Source organism: Poecilia reticulata, linkage group LG18, assembly GCF_000633615.1.
Source record: "Poecilia reticulata strain Guanapo linkage group LG18, Guppy_female_1.0+MT, whole genome shotgun sequence".
In the NCBI taxonomy this organism is placed as follows: domain Eukaryota; kingdom Metazoa; phylum Chordata; class Actinopteri; order Cyprinodontiformes; family Poeciliidae; genus Poecilia; species Poecilia reticulata.
In genome coordinates, this window is record NC_024348.1 from 16,337,596 (window position 1) to 16,355,222 (window position 17,627).

Consider the following 17,627-nt stretch of genomic DNA (forward strand, 5'->3'; position numbering starts at 1 on the left):
CACACACACACACACACACACACACACAAATACGCGCAGATACCTGCACAATGCGGCTCCTGACCTTTCGGGCCCTGCCAAGCTCATCGAGGGTTCGCAGTGTTTCATTTGTCAAAGTAATGTCTTTCTCGGAGCGTTGCCAATGTGAGGGAAAACCCGGACGAAGTGGACAAGACACAGCGGTCGATGGCGCTTCAGACAATAGACACATAAAGGGCTCTTTCTTTCTGCATCACCATTTCAATAAACACTTTTACCAGCTTGTACATTTTGACTCTGGGACTTGCTATACAAATTCAAGTCAATTTGATTCCTTTATATCGAATTTGTTCCTCGGTGCTTTCTGGATCCAGACAGGAGACGGCGGCGGCGCCTTTCCTTGCACATCTTCAAATGCCATCTGTTTCCTGGATTCTCGTAGCTGAACAAAGAGTCGGCTTCACAAGAACTTTTGCGCAAAAAAGGGATGCACGCATTGTTACATAGGGAAAGAACATCAAAGGAACAGTAGACATAAGTCGATGCAATCCCTGCTCGACTACATGAGGCAGGGGTACTATGAGAACAGACGAAGGAGCCTCTCTCTGCAGCAGCTTTGCCGAACGTCGAGACCTGAATTCTGTCGTAATCTGGGATCCATTTGGATATTTTGCCTTCATGAGGAAAAGGTTTGCTTTTTACAGCTTCCAACTTATACGCCACGGCTCCACGCCCTGCGGGGACGCTTGATGACAAGTGTCAAACACTCAAAATCCCTTCCACTTTGAGCACTGAGGTTTTTATTGAGCAGAGCCTGCTGGACTGAGTGTTCTTCTAGAAGGACAATAATCAACAAGTAATTTGAGAGATTTCCTGAGTTGAACACCACTGATGGGGTCCTCAACTCCACAAAGAAAGAAACGATGCTAACAACTGCTCCAAAGTGCAGTCTTCTAGAAACTAAAACAAATACAGTTTTACAATCCAACTAGTTTCTGCATCTATCGCGACAGAAACTCATCGAAAACCTTCTTTATTGTTATATTGTGTATAATAATGTGTTTATAAATTAATGCTTTCTGGTTCAAAGTGAAAGTAATGGGGGTGGGAGGTTCCCTCTCTCTCTCTCTCTGGTGTGAGAACATACCCATGAAAGCTTTCACTTTAGCCTTCAGGAGCTACTGATTAGGGGCAAGTGAGTCATCGAAGCATCAACTCTCTCATGCAGCAGCAGAGCCTAAGAGAGCCTCTTGAACTATTTGAGGCCGGTACAGACTTAAATGCTTTCGGAGAGGGGGTGAGGGGATAAGCTGGAGATAGAGGCATACAGTCCACATTATGAAGCTTAGCTCGAATAAGATGAATATTGTTTTTTTTGTTTGTTTGTTTTTTGGAGTAATTTAGTCCTTCTTGTGCACAGTTCTGGACTGTCATGAGCAAAGGGGCAGCAAGATCAATGTAAATCATAAAAATTGATTATTAAACATTAATTTCACTTTTAACTTTCTCCAACTAAACCTGCTTGTAATTGCCAAATACTTTTAAATATATGGGTTTTTTTTTATTCTACTCCCTACAAAAACAACACAATTAGAGGTGCACTGATATGAAAATGCGAGACGCGATATTTTTGCTGCTGCGATGGCCGATAACCAAATTTGACCAATATTATCTCTTTGAACTTCATAGAAAATGACCACACCACTGATACTGAATCTCTGCTTCAGATAAACATCCCAACAATACTGCACTGCAACGCTATCACACGCCCAAATAAATACCACATGGCAAGGAGGAAATAAACATTGGTTGATATTGGCCCAGTTTTACCTTTGGGTCAGATATTGGCCGATACCAACGCATGGTGCATCTCTATCCGCAACATTTCTAGCCAAAGTGACTTCTTATACCTTAATCTGCATTACTACACTCAGTGGAAACCATCTTAGCACTACTGCAGAAGCTGATATCTCAGTTCTTCTTATAATCACTTTTAGAGATACAGCCAATCAGCACCAAGGAAAATATATAGTGCTCCTGGATTGGCTGCTTTGAGAGAATGCCGGTAGCTTGACAAGTAGAACTGCACCCAGCTATTTCAAGTTCCCAAGCTAATTTTTCTTTTAAATATTTCAGCCATGTGCAACAAAGAAAATCTGTTAATAGGTGAATCTGAAAATAGGTTGGGCTCCACTGCATTAAAGCATCATGAACAACAAAAAATGCAAAAGTATCAATTCCAAGCCCACTTGGAAGCACAGCTGTGCTAACCGCTTGCCAGAATTTGATTACATATACTGATCAAACCTCAACTTGATTAGAGAAAATCAAGTGTGAAAATAGACAAACTAAACATTTCCATAGCTTTCTTGGCTTTAGGAACATCTTCAAATAAGACAAGCCCAAAATAAAAATACAACGGTGAGACCAGGACTGGTATATTCCACTGAATACTAAATGTTTAAATTACAGTTAGCTTGTCCCATTAAAAAAACAAACAATTTTGATTTCATCTCGTCTTATGATCGGAATTTCATTTATTGTCTTGCCTCGTGAGTCGGCTTCATCTTTACCCCTCCGCTCTGTTATAATAAAAGGTTTCTGGAAAATGTATTGGGTATTCTCAGAATATGACAGACTACTGGAAAAGAAAGGCTGGTCAGTGCTTCTTAATCACTGCCACGGCATACAAACACACATACACACACACACAGACACAGACACGCACACGCAAGTGGGATTGATGTGTATTTTACTCCAAAAAGACTGTGCTTCACCATGAAGAACTGAACCCTCTGACAGAGAGCTCCACTTAACTCTCCCCTTTCCTCCCTGCATAATTTCACCGGACTGTGATTGTTTTCAAAAGACAAGTTACGGCTTTTCACCGTGGCCTTTTTACACCTTCCTGCAGCTTTTCTTTTTATCGGTGCATTTCATCTTTCAGCCGATGCCACCCATCTTTCCGATGCATCGGGAGCACTACGTGACAGCATTCTAGGAAAAGTTTTTTTTTGTTTTTTTTTACCGTGCTATTAAATAATTCACGGAAGGCGAGTCTTACTGCTCAGCATCATTACAACATGTATGCGTTTGTGCCGAGCATTAGTTGTGCTGCGGTGGTGCTGGTGGTGGCGAGGAAGGGGGGATTATTGGCTTAGTGTTTTGGCCAGGTTAAATTGAAACAGGCCTGAAAGGCTCTTAGTGGAGATTACCCTAGGTACTAAAAATAATAATTTTGTCCTAACTCCCCCACGCCCCCCCTCAACCCCTTCTGCCCCCGCACACACACAAGCAAATACGTCTAGCCAGAGACGCATCTGATCTTTGTATCAGTTACGTAAAGGCACACACGATAATGCAGAAGTTGGCGGCTCCAGTGCGATGACAGGGAATGGTATTCACCGAGCGGGGCATGGGGATCAGCTGGGGCAGCAACACCAAACATGCATCAATCAGCAGCAGAGGCCCGCTGGGATCAAGTGTGTGAGGAAACAAGACAGGCAGCCAAACAGCAACCGTCAGACTCAGAGATGTTTCCTTGCTCCTTTTCCAAACATTCCCCGGAGGTTCGGAGAATCTTTTTTGTTTTGCAATTTTTTTTTTTTTTTGGCCACATCCAACTCTCTGTTTACCATCTTCCTATTTTTCCCCCCCTCCAATTCTCCCTTCTTCCTTCCAGCCGTCCTTTCCAGAAGCGACATTTGTGGGCCAGAATATATTTGTTTAGCCTCTGCCGCTCCAAACTTCCCATCAGCCAAGAACAAATGCTTTTGCCTCGGGAGCGGGAAGACAGAGAGAACGGAGGGAGACGGGAGCCCACAGCAGGTTGGGAGCTCTTGTTGTGGAGTGGATCTGACAGACGCTCCGAGATGACACGGGCTTGGACAGCCCACGTCTTGCATCCCTCGCTACTATACATCTGCGCCCATTTGTCTACACTTCCCTCTCATTTGTGCATCCCAGAACAGCATGGCTGCTGGTCTGAAAGCCGGGTTTGACAGTGATGGAGGATTTCCTCCATCAGACAGTGCAAACAATGCATCAGTGCAGTAAAAAAACTGCGGGGAACCTGAGATCAGGAAAGTATGGCGTATTCTAATAAGACTCACTTGAGAAAATGATATTATACAGTAGAATATGATAATTCATACACCCTTTTGCTGGAGCGGTGAACTGGTGAGGGTGGCGCACTCTCAAATGTCAGCATAAATTTGCAAAATGAGCGCGAGCGGCGTGCAGCAGGGGAGTGGAAGCGGGGACAGGAAGGGGTTTCTGCCGTTTGCATGTGTGTTTTTTAGAAGCGTGTGTGTGTCTTTCAGTTCACAGGAGTATGTCGCCAACAAGTGTTTGAGCTAATCTACGCCTGCTTGTCTCTACAAGAGAGGCAGAAGTGCTGGAGGAAAAAACGTTCATCCCAGCTTGTTCTACCACAACCAGCAAGCTCGGTTAATCAATCCACCCTGGGACAGTTCCATTAAAGCCACCTCCAGAAGAAAACACTCTGGGTGTCTTCACTCTGTATGAATTCACAATATATAGACCCCGTAGTTAAAGTTCATGCTTAATGTTTCTGCTCTGGACAGTTATTTACAGATGACTGATGATTATTGACCAGAGGATGAGAATAGGAGGCGACTCATGATGATCTTGTGTGAAACATGCACTGAAAGCAGAACACGTAGAGGTTTCCAAGTCAAAGTAACTGCATGGCCACACACTGTGACTAACTTTAACTGGGCCATTCCATCTCATGATTCCACTTTGATTTAAGGTATTTCTTTTGATAATTCTGGTTGTGCTTAAGGTCGTTGTTCGGCTTGGTGTCCCAGATTCTTTTTTTATTTTTATTTTTCAGTGTCACCCTGTATTAAACTCCATTCATCTTCCAAAAAACTGTAAGCAGTTACTCTGTCCCTACCGGAAGAAAGCACTCACACATCATGATGCTGCCACCACCATGTTTCACAGTAGGGATGCTGTGTTCAGGTATCGTTTAGGCTGCAGTGCTTCTTTTCTCCCACTTTTCCTGCATTTTTGCATGCTGATCAAAAACAAATCCAAGTTTGTTCTCATCTGATTAGAACAGTTTCTACTACATTTCCCATAGATGTTTTGTGGAAAACTGAAAATAGAACTGCCCAACTTGTAATGTTTTTGAATGTCTGAATAGGTCTGTAGCTGTGTAATACTCTCTGAAAAGAGCTGAACTTCCTATCGCTGTTTATATTGTTAAATAATCTAAAGTTGCTTTTATTTCCTCCTCAACTTTAAGCCTGAATTGTTTATATCTCTACTGCGCATCAATAATTTTACACAACTTTATTTTTGTACCACTTATTCTAACTGCAAGTGTTTTCTTATGCTGTTAATCTCAATTTATTTCACACAAGAATAGTGTTGGTGGTGAATTATTTTGCACCACATTTTCCCTTGTAATCTTGTCTTTGTATAATTTCTGCTTTAAAACGGTAACGGACGTTTTTGCCTTTTCCCTTAAAACTAAGTGTTAGCTTTAACTGTTGGGTGCAGATAATATGGAGTTATACAAAAGCAAGACAACTAGAGTGTTATTGAGTGCAGGTACGATGCAAACTGCTTATAACCTCTTAAGAGAACCTTATTAAAATAAACTAACTATCCCTTTAAGCCTGCAAGCTTCTGGGCAATAAGGCACAACTAAACCTAGACAAAGCTTGGTAAAGCTGTTTGAAAGCTGATTCAATCACCACATCCTGAAAATGATATAAATAAGATAATAAAAAACACACCGACATATGTCCGCTCACATTTTAACACTCAATATGGCTAATATCAGAGTAATGCTTTAAGCTTCTGCATCTTATTTTACTACTTCCTAAGCTCACAACCTTTTACTTCCAATCCGCAGGCTTTGGGTTTGGTTGGCTAACGTCCAAGCCTCTCCTCGTCCATGTGACTACTTCCCTACCCATCTGTCCCGGTGCCTCTTTGTGTCTCCCTTTTCTTTCCCTCCTCTCTTTCTTCCTGCGCTCGTCCCTGTGCTCCACCTGTCCATCTATCATCGAAGTACTTCACAAAAGGAACACATGCAGAGGCAGAAAGCATGTAAAAAGATAAGCCCGGAGCCAATTTTCCCCTCCAAACCACGCATGCCAACTCGGAGCCAACAGCAGCTGTAAATGCCGTCATCTGCATATGCGGGACGCGGTAGCTGCTGGGAGGCGTCCATCACTGGAATCCAGAAAAGCCCAAACCGCGATGGAAGCACTTTTCCATTTATCAAAGCGTGGAGGCTGGAAACGAAACCCAAGTAGTGACCTGCGGTTCAAAAAGACATCGGGTCACACTTCTGGTGCTGTTATCTTTGGCAGTACACGGGGAACTTGTTGGACTGGCTAGCCCCTTAACAACTGCAGTCAGAAATAGACCCGTGGACTTTCGCGGTCGGCTCATTTTGAAGAGGTGTCAAATACGACGGGGCCGAGAGCGATGGCCGCTGTGTGTGTGTGTGTTAAAAGGCAGGGGTGTGGCATATCGTTCCGCACATTTTGTGTTGGGGACAGTTGGGACGATGGCAGGGAACGAAGCAAAAGGCCGGCCAGAGGACAGCTTGTGATCTGAGGACACACGCTGCTTTCAGAACACAACCGCACATGTACACAGATAGAAACATTGATGAAGCCACTCTATAGTGGATTTAAAAAAAAAAAAGAAGGCTGCAGAAAATTTCCATTGCTCCGTTTGCATTTTTTTTGCGTGTGTCTGGTTCTAACTTTTCAAACCTTCTTCTTTACTCATTTACTACAACGCCGCATCAAACCTCGCGCCGAATCAAATACCCAGGTGCCGTAGAAAACAGCAGGTGTTTGTCTTTCCCTCAAAGCTGCAAATCATTTCAACAGCTGACTAACTGAACCGGTGAATGCAGGTTCACACATCCAAGGAGCAGATTGTTTTGATGGGGATATTTAAAAGAGGGGGGGCTCAGTGTGACAGCTGCACCCAGCTGTTACACATGTTGCTCCAAAACAGCCCTGATAATCTGCTACCTGCTGGAACGCTACGGCTCACGCAAGAGAGGCGGAGACGGGATGCAAGTGAAGCAAAGGACCCCTCTCGCAGTTCTTTTTGCAATATGAGCATTTATTAACACTTTCTCCAAATCTTCAACTTTTCTTTGCATGTTTCTCTCCTCCGTGCAGAGGCCAACGTGGAGGAGGCGCAGGAAGTGCAGCTGCTGCCCCAGCTCTCTGATTCCTGCAGAGTAGCAAACTTTCCTCTGTCAGATTAAATAGGATTAGCCGGCCCTGCTGTATGATGAACTCAAAGCTTCATATGGTGACTTGTAACTCTCCAAATATGCAGGGGAAGAAAAAAAAAAAAGGTCAGGGAAATGTATTACTTGACTTGCAACCTATTTTCGCAATATCCCTTGAGCTTATTTACATTGTGTCATGGTACGACCAAAATAGGTTTTGCATTTTATTGAGACTGTATGTGATAAACCACAACTCAACCCCTTGAGTTAATACTTTGTAGAGCCACCATCTGTCCTTTGGGATACATCTCTGCCACTTTTGCGCATCTAAAAACAGAATTTTTGGTATTTTCTTTTTTTTTTTTATAAAAAAAAATAGATCTTTTTAAACCACGCCACAAACCGCTCCGTCGTTCCCCACGGCTGCATATTTAGAGTTGTCCTGCTGATTGGTGAACCTCCGTCTCAAGTCTTTTACAGACAAGTCCACCCTGTTTCGTATATTTCTCCAAAACGTTCTCTCTCTCTCAGACCCCACTCAGATGACTTCTTAAGCCAGATGGCTGCACTAAATTTTAATTTGAGAAATCAGATCAAAGGTGGCTGAAAATAAAATGGTTTTTCTACAATTTCATGACCACACGTTACTCGGTGATCTGGTACAAATCTGACAAAAGGCATAAAATGTTGTGCTTGTGACACAAAAACACGGGTTCTTGTTGTTTGGACTGCTGAGGGTGTGAAACGTATCAATGCAATTTGCCCGGTTTACATGGGGCAAAAAAATCCCACGCGCTGAGGTACGCTACCATGTGCACAAAGGTGCACATGATTCAGCCTCTCATCCCAACTTCATGCTCAGAGCAAGTTTCTCTCATCAGGGGACGCAAAATTCCATTGTGTGTAAAAATGACACACATACTCACGCAGGCACATGTATACTCTCTCATTGGTATTTTTATCCATCCCCAGAGCCACTCGGTGGCTGCTAGCCATATCACTCTACAGACTACAGAGGAGCCACGGTCACACTAGCTAGTACTTAAGATGCCTCCCCCTCCCCTGTTTGGGGTAGTCTACAGCAAGAGAATGCCAGGTGATATATAGAGCTAAACATGGAAAGAATTTAGTCTGTTATCAACTGCTGCCTGCAAGACCACCGAGGACACGAGCGCACATTCACACAAAGACAAAAAACGCACAACAGAGACCCTGGAAACGTGACCACATGACGGAGCCGTAGGCGCGCACATGCACTGGCTCCTCACACAGGGTTTTTCCTCCTGAGGCGAGGCTAAAGCATCCAATCTCAGTCTTTCTTGTCTATCTCTGGCACTGATAAAGGTTTATAATGAACTGGGGACTACAACTCAGTCCCCAAGACTGATGGCTTTATGGCCCTGGCCAGATCATCACCCTCTGTGGACTTTTGTTTGCCACCGGGCAAGAACAGCAAGAGAGCCAGAAGGAGAGAAAGGGGAGGGGGGGAAGGGGGGGGGGGGCAAAGATTAAAGTTTTACGATCCAACCTTTGAGAAGTATTTTGCAATACTCCCCATTCCTATGTCCACGGTTTACTACGGACACGTTTTCTCAGATCTGTGCCGCATTACTAGGTTCGGGCTGAAATAAATGCAGGAAATTGATAAAGGAGCCTACCGTCGCGGCCAGGAGCCAAACTAGAGGACAAAAGTCCTCCTGGGCTTTATCTTCTTCTGCCTTATCTTTTGTACTCCAATGTAAAATTGTGTTTGTAAACTAGTAACAGTTGAACAATTTGTTTGGGCTGCATTCAAGAATATGATAAACTGTTCTGTTGGGGGTTATTCCATCGTGCTGCAAGTACAAATACGCTTCACGCTGCCATGAAGCATGGTGTGGCCACAGACACTTCTGACAAGTAAAATGATTCAGAAGTGACCAAATATTTCTCATTAAAGTGACGTCTGTCTCATGTTATCTAGTTGCTGTCAGAATGTGACTTTTTCTAATGAAATGTGTGCAAGCTAGTGTTTTTATCCCTGGATATGAAGTTGAAGCTTTTAGGGTTGACTTCATATTGCTTCATATTGGGACTCTAATATCTAAAAACTGTCGGTATAAAAAAAAAAAAAAAAAACACACTTCTTGTCAGGCTGGCCAGCAACACTCGGTTACAAAAGAATCCAAGAAGCTATCAGTACTTTCTAATTGTTTACATGGCAGAATTTTTTGATTTTCAATGGGAAAAAACTATTTTTACATTTACATTTTGCATTCCTCTCAGAGTTTTGCAGCTCATTAACAGTTAGCAACTAACAAAGCGACCGTTCTCCTTTAAAGAGTAGTCCTTGGCAGGCCCTGTTGAACTGACAGAATCAACTAGCAGAAATGTATCATTGGGTTAACCGACATGACTAAAAAAAACAACTAAAAAAGAATCAAAGAAGCGTCTGACACAGTGCGCCCCTGCCTATTTGATCATTCAACATCTGCAAATTCATATTATTTTGGTTGCTTCTGTGGAAGCTAGTTTCAAATTAATTGTGAAAATGTCACCAATTCACTCACTTTTTTCAATAATATTGTAGAGAAAATGTATCTGGGACGATCGAACACCTGGGCGCAATTCTACTTGGCACGCTATTGGCTGGCGCTTGCAAATCAAGGAGCGCCATTTGTTTTTCCTGACATTGTTTGGCTTTAGGCCTACGCAGAAGAGCAAAACCATGGAAGTCTGTAGATGTTAACTTAAGCAATAATGTTGCTTAGATTGCTTCCACTGCATATTAAAACATATTAGGGTATATTTGGTGTTTGAAACAGCAGGCATTTTTTGGAGAGGGTGTCACATATCGCAGATTTCAGCTTTCTTGTCGGAGGCTGTGGTCTCTAAATCCCATGATATTCGCTGGGAACATGGGGAGAATTTGTGGACTTCAGCCAAGCACAAAATAGCTTAACTTTTACTGTGTCTACAAGCTTTGTATTTGTGGCAATATTTTTGGCACTGAGAAGAAAAAAAAAAGCTCTGCACAGTATGTAAATATAGTGAAAATAATTGAGCTGGCTAACAGTTAGCTAATGATGGTAAAGTTAGCACCTTCTTTGAATACTCCTTCAGTTGCTATGTTGTATTGACAAGAGTCCATTAGTCATTATTGCTGATTGACATTTACATTTCAGTTATAAAAGTGTCTAAGAAGCCTCCGCCATCTGAAAATCGTTTTTGTGGAGATTTTGGGGATTTTTGCTAATCATGAGCAGATGCTAAAGTTAGCATCTGCTTCTTAGCTCCAATCTAAATGGCTCCTGTACAGGAATTTAAAGATTCTAGACGGCATTTCATCATTTTTAGTTCAAAATCAAAAATACTTAAACTGATCCCACTGGAACTGGATCATTCTGCATCAAAAAGAGCTCCTGTAAAACTTTTTATGTTGTTAACATAAACTATTTTTATTACCATCTTGCATTAACTGAAAGTAGAATAAAACTGCAATATAATAACAATACCTGTTAAATCTGCACTGCTTACAAATTACTAACAACAGTTTAGGATTTGTGAGAAAATGGATTCTCAGTTTTCCTCAAAATATTACAAATATCTAAGAATCTTGAAGACAACATTATGTAACGGCTTGTCTCTTCAGCACAATGCATCGTTTCCACCCGCCAAACAATAAGCTGGCCTGAAACAGGTCTGTAAGGTCAATTTACCTCAAAAAGATTAGACGCTTCATTCCCATACTGAGAGGAAATGATCTCCGATTGGTCGCTGTACCATTTAAGGCCACCCAGAAAGCTGTCGGCATCCAAGTCGCTGACATCCAGCTCTGAGAGGTCAAGTTCAGGAAGGTCTGGGCAGAGGGGCTGGTCTTCACCAACCAAGGCAGCACACTAGAGGAAAAACAGAAACAACAAAGATGTTTAGGGAGATAGAAAAAAAAAGCCACAGTATTTGACTCAACTTGGGAAAATCTTTGCGATGTTGACAGGAGAGAAAAAAAGTCTTCTAGCACCTGCACTTGAAGAATTAACTTCAAACACAGAGTATAAAATATTCCACAATTCATCCCACTGGAATTTATATTATTCACCACTCCCCTTGCACCTGTCTCTTTCAGGTGCTCTTCGAAGCCATAATTAATCAATAACTTTTCTCACAATTACTCCATTTGTTATTAACAGACCTGCTATGACAGTGCTGTGTTTAGTTGTTTTTTTCTTCAGGAGTCTGCAACCTGTTTCCATTTAGCTTCTCTCCACCTCCAGTACACTGCGTACACCGGAGAGGCCATGGCCTCCCGGCTACTAAATGCTGCCTGTTGACATTTTGTTATTCACCAGCCTCTTTTATGTAATCTAGCCAATGTGTATACTTTTGTAGCAGCTGTTCCTGCTTCCTGGGTGTACAAATCATCAAGTCTGGCCCTGGCTGCGGACTGGAGCAGGACGGGTGTCTCGGTGAGCGAAACAAACAAGAGGCAGGCTCTTTTATCACAGAAAAATAAAGATTGACTTCAATCTTTGCGAGGAAGACTTTAAAGAACTTAACATCCTATACTCTTTTGGCACCCTGAAATGCAAATCCAAACCTTGGGGGGGAGGAAGAAAAAAAAAAGTGATCTTGCTGCTGTCATGGATGTTTATTACTTAGCTAAACACACGTTAGGCGTTTATGAACGCCACAGGGAGGGGTTAGAGAAATACAAGATAGACATCCTCAGGCAAAGCCGTTATGGGTGTCTGTCCCCTGCAGAGAGGGAGTCGGGTTCGGATCAGGGGCAAAAGCTGAGACGGGGAGGGATGCTGTGCCAAGTAGGAAAACCCGTCCAGATCCCGATGTCACAGCTCGTATTTCCACTGGAATTTGCCAGCAGTCGCGACTGTGATCAGACGACTGTCATGGTGCAAAATGCAACAGAGAGGTTGTAACAGATTCACTGCACCACCTCTCGTCACCTTTACATGATCCAGCGAGCAAAAAAAAAAAAAAAAAAAAAAAAAAGGGGGGGAGCGGGCACTAAATCGCAAACAAACTGTTCAGATATTCAGAGAGTGGACGTCCTGTACTTGAATTATCTCACGCACGTCTTGGTAAACTAATGAAATAGCGCCGCCAGCCAGGCGATCAGGATGCACCACGGCGCTCCAGCGGATTTTTACGCACGCACCGCGCATGAAAACACCTGCTCGGATGATTATTAGAGGAAGCAGGCAGCCCTCTTGTTTGGAGAACAAGCTTTTAAGGTGGACACATCGCACAGAATCGATGGAAATGAAGTTTTCAAAGAAGCCTGCACACTGTCGCAGTCCAAATCAGAAACTCTCTTGAAGCATACCTGAACTAAAGTGCTGTCGCGCACTTTTTTCTTCTTCTTTTTATATTAAATCTTAAATCCATTAACAGTAACATACATTAGAAGCTAGGATGCAGCTATGGTCGAAATTAAAAAAAAAATTCAAATCAAGCAGTTAGATGTCAGTTTAAGTAAAAAAAATAATAATAAAGCAATCAGGAAAATTTGATGAATAAGTATCTTTTATCATTTGCTAGGCGAAAAATGAGAATAAAGAGCGCTGAAATAAAAAAGGCGAAAGAAATCTTAGGATTAAGTATAAAATCATCGACTCTGGATGCTCTCGATAAAAACGATGATGCTCCTGCCAGATCGCGTAGCTTCTCTGGTTTGGGGGAAAAAAAAAAAAAAACCTTCAAAAACAAAACTATCCCAACTGCGAGGCACATCGTGAGATTATCACCGCCAGTGGATTTCATCTGTCAAACGACAAATACCTGACTCTGAGACATTTCAGTCATTTCGGCATGAATAAGACCCCCTTCTCTTTGCACCCAGAGCGCGTTCCGTCCGCGGCTGGAAAGAGACTCTCCGTCAGTTTTGCAAGCGCAGATCCTGTAAGGAGGTAAAAGCGATGATCCTGAAAAAAACAAACAAGAGAGACCCTTCGAGCGCGCCTGACAGCCTCTACATGTTTTAACTGAGGTGGAAAGCAACACTCCGCATTTCATATATTCCCTCGCTGTAAATCCCTTGCATCCTCAACCGCCGCGTCCAGACGCGCGCGCTACACCGGCACCACTGGAAGAGGAAGAGGAGGAGGAGGAGGAGAGACTTGTCCATCGTTCCAGGTGGGGGGGAAAAAAACCCTCCAGAGGGCTAGAAGGATGTGAAAGGAGGATTTTTTTTTTTTTTTTTTTAAGATGCGCTCACCTCTAATTCTGTCCACACCGAGTCCTGGTTACACCTGTCCCACGCCATCCAGAATCACTGAATGACGCTCCGAAAAACAAAACCCAAAAAGGAAAAAAAAAAAAAAAAAAAAAAGGGGGGAGAAAAAACAAAAATCAAGTAAAAAAAGAAATCCACACACGCTTCCCACTCGCTCTCGCACAGGCAACTGCTGCCCCTCGCCGAGAATGAACCGAGGGCACCTGTCTTACAACTGCTTTCCATCACATGACAAAGCTATTAAAAGTAGGCAGGGGAGTGACTCCGCGTCCACTCCACTCCACTCGCCGGTGACGCGCGGCGAGCGGGCGGAGTCTGGCAGCGCAACATAGTAAAATCCCGCTGGTGCACTGCAAAAAATGTCCACCGGAAAACCAGAGCATGATCTCTTTGACACTAAGTCCTATATCAGAACATACAAATAATAATGATAATTTAAAAAAAATGTATGGACAGTTAATAAGGTAATTGTTTTTACGTGGCTAATAATAATAATAATAATAATAATAATAATAATAATAATAATAATAATAAATTATAATTACCAGCTGTTCTGTTCTGCTTATAGAGATGTGTTTTTAAAGGATGATTGGTACGTTGGTTCTATTTAGGAAATTAAACAGTGGTGGCAGCATTATCATGGGGGTTTTTTTAATCGTGTAAATCAACAAGCTGAAAAAGTAATAAATCAACTAAAAATATTACCAAGCCAATTGTTTTATCGGCTTTTATTTATTACTGTGTTTCTATCATCTTAGCCTGCTATTTTCAGATGGATTACATTAATTATTAAGAGGTAGACTAGTTGTGTTGTGCTGAGAGGATGAGAAGAACGGTAGTGGCAGCAGCATGCTGTGGGAATGACTAGAGAATCATCCCCTCAGCATGTTGCTGCCACCGTCACTAAAGTTCAAATCCGTTTTAAATTTGAGACTTTTTAGATATTTTTGGCTTATTTCAAATATCTTCAAAGGTTTCATAGAAATAACTGGATATTGGTCATGAGATCAAACTTAAACTCCATAAAACACCAACAATTGTAAAAGTCGCCCACTTCAACGTTGCCATGACGTAACACGTGCATGAAATGGAGTCTTGAATCTGTCATTTATAGATTGCAAAGTTTCGTGTTTTCATTTAAGTTTTCTTAAATTAAACTGACAAAAACAGCAGAAGTTTAATCTTGGCCCCAAGAGTATTTAGATGGGGATTTTGTTTTCACGTTCACCGTTTCATTTGTTTTTTTTTTTTCCATTGTAACCCAACAAAAAGTTGTCGCAAAGGTGACTCCACTAATTTCAAAACGTAGACATCTAAAATATCCCTTTTACTGCCTTTAAATCTCAGCCTTTAAATCTCACACGTGACGTTTCCCAAATTATTGGCCTATTTTCAAATTTTACCCTCAAACATTTCCAGATGTTTATTTATTTTGGAAATGAAATGCAGATAAATAAACGTTTTTTTTCATACTATCAGAATAACTAAGAGTAACAAAAACTAATTTCAAGTTGTTTTTTTTGTTTGTGTTTTTGTTCAATTTTAACATTGTGGGGAAACCCCATAGGCTGAGAGTATTAGCTAAAATCCAAGATACTTATAGCTATGCTACAGAAGTCAATAGAATACATAAACTACTCTTCCCCCCCCCCCTTTTTAATCTTTTAATTTATGAATTTAAAACAACTGGTCTTAAATTCAGAAAATTCCTCTTCTTTAACCTAGAAGAGGAGTTTTCTTCTCTGAGCTATATCCTAATTACCTCCAGCCGTCCCTTTAAATATAAATACCAATGTTTGGGGCGGGGAGAACCGAATCAGATAAATCTGGTTTTAGGCAAGATTTCCTTTTCTACATAGAGACTATGAAACAAAAGGACAGGTGGCAGCGTGGGCCTTGTATATACTGTCAACGGGATGTTGTATAGGCAACACCACCGCCAGAGTGAATAAAAACAGAAGCTTTGTGGATATTTTAAACAGAGGTGGTTGTCTGTTAGGGAGCGGACTGACAGGTATACAGCTGGTACGACGGACTCAATCTTCGCTGCTGCATTTGTGCCATTTAAGGCTTTTTTTTTTCTTAGCAACTCAATAAAGCAATGAGTTTTCAAGCCAATAGGGCTTTTTTTTAAAATAATGACTGTCATTGTTTCTGTTTGGACTACGGTTCTCAAGAAACACCCAAGCTATATTCAAACAATACATTCCCGTAATAAGAGACTCACTCCGAGGAATATGCGAACCCCAATCCAATTTTTACTCTTGTAAGCCTATTAAGTCCACCTGAGCATGCAAAAGAGCAATTGTCTCCCTAAATTGGTGAACCACATACAGTAAGTCTCATTAAACACTAAATTGCACAGAAGCCCATAAAAAAGGTTGTGCGACTGGAAATGTAAATTGTTCGGCTCGCGCGCGAGCCAGACAGTGTGAGGTAAGGGCGTCACAGTTTATGGACATTTGTAGCATTAAATCTATACATCTGCCCAGTGCCCAGAGATATGCCACCCAGAAACCGAAGCAAAAGAAAAGAGAAAAAAAGCTCTGATCGGAGCAGGTGGCGTGTGCAGTGACCTCACAGAGTCCAGATGGACCAGGGTTGCAAAGATAGCAATATAGGAGTGACATGGGCATCACATGGAGCATCATGGTAGGTTGCTTTGTGACTGCAGCAGAGATAAAACACTAAATGACACTATGTTGAGGTGAATCTTTGATGAAAAATGCTGTTAGCAATTCTCCTTCTGTAAGTGAAGCATGAATGCAGGTAAAGCAGCCAGAAAGGGAGACTTTACGGCAGCATTTTGATGACAGACATGGCGGGGGGTCTTGGCACCAAGTTTATGCTCATAAATGATATATCTGTCTCCTAAAGCGGCATGTAAGTCACAGTTTTACTGCGTATCTGATTGTCCTCTTCATACCAATTAAGACAACAGAAGCTAAAGATAGATAGCATGTTATGATTCCCTCTTTTGAACGGGCTTCTGTTTCCCCACTAAAAACACTTTCCTGCTGCAGGGTACCTTTTCATGTATTCAGAGGCAGAGATTTGAAGATACAGGAATCTTTGTTTTTTCTTGTTTTTTTTTTAGGGAAATGCAAGGGGATCAGGAAAGAGGTGGCAATCTACAACCTGAAGAAAGTGTAGGTTTTGAAATGCTTTTGTTTTATGGTGTGCGGTTCTTATTAATATTTTTTAGTATTATACTCTGACGTCAGACTGTTTGTTGAGAGCTGCTGTATCCACAGATCTTCTGCAGCTCCCGATCTTCTCATTGGCTGAACAGAAGCATCCCCCTTCTGCATGATCATGCCACCACCACAAACATTGAATATTATGGTCGTGTCGCGAAAAAACGTAGAAAAAAAAGTTTGTGGAGGGAACGGCAGAATCGAGGCTCAACATCCAGAGTACAGAGCTCACAACGCGCCGCAAGTTTCAGGCCCAGTTGGATCAATTCAGCCCGCAAAGAAAATCTGCCTCAGGTCTCGATTTCACACAACCGTTGCATTTAACCGCTAGTTTAGATGTCTCCTCTCCATGAGGGTGAATCTGTGGGACGGAGTGTGAAAATTTGTTCGCGCTCGTCGCTCGCATATCACGTTGCCTTCCTTTAGGGTGGCCCATACCCCCCCCCCTCTGGACCTCTGAATGTTGCAAACTGGCTAACGTAACCTCCAAAGCACAGCTCAAACAGACACATTAGAGAGTTAATAATTTAAAAGAGACACTGACAAATTGTAAAACGCCTCTAAACTCGAAAATAAAGCGATATGACAACTGTCGGGTCGCGAGTGCCGACATTTACAGGGCCTCGTAAAGCTCCCGATGATTAAACCGTTTCTAAAGAGAGTTTGGTTGACAAGTGGAGTTCTCCGAGCCAAAATGGGGCTAATCCGCAGATAATTATCTCTGTTTGAATATTCAGTGTGGCCTGACTCGTGGCACGGAAGCTTCCTATTTGCATTTCTGGTCTTATTGGATCTGATATTAACATATCTATTAAAAGACGCAAATTTGCATCGATCTCGGTTTTCATTTCGGAGCCAAACGGGGCGTCTGTTTTGACACTCCATCCATTCTTGGGAGACGGCGTCTTGTTGTTTTTTTTGCCTTTCGCCGTTAAGTGTGTCGCCGGCCCTCAGAGAGCGAGCTGCTGCTGCGCGCCGC

General features: G+C 42.3%; 1 protein-coding gene across 6 annotated transcripts in view; it reads right to left on the reverse strand.

Annotated features, from left to right (window-relative positions):
* ppargc1a (peroxisome proliferator-activated receptor gamma, coactivator 1 alpha) overlaps positions 1 to 17,627 on the reverse strand; it is a 340,330-nt gene that overhangs the window by 33,229 nt on the left and 289,474 nt on the right. For 2 of the 6 annotated variants that reach the window (XM_008435815.2, XM_008435814.2), the window contains exons 1-2: positions 13,434 to 13,681; positions 10,918 to 11,097 (exon numbers count right to left, since the gene is read on the reverse strand). In XM_008435815.2, the coding sequence (XP_008434037.1) occupies positions 10,918 to 11,097; positions 13,434 to 13,481 (228 nt within the window). In that variant the 5' untranslated portion in view covers positions 13,482 to 13,681. Of the gene's footprint in view, positions 1 to 10,917; positions 11,098 to 12,997; positions 13,330 to 13,433; positions 13,682 to 17,627 lie in introns of those variants that run through there. The other 4 variants (XM_008435817.2, XM_008435816.2, XM_008435813.2 and 1 more) reach the window with 3 other exon arrangements.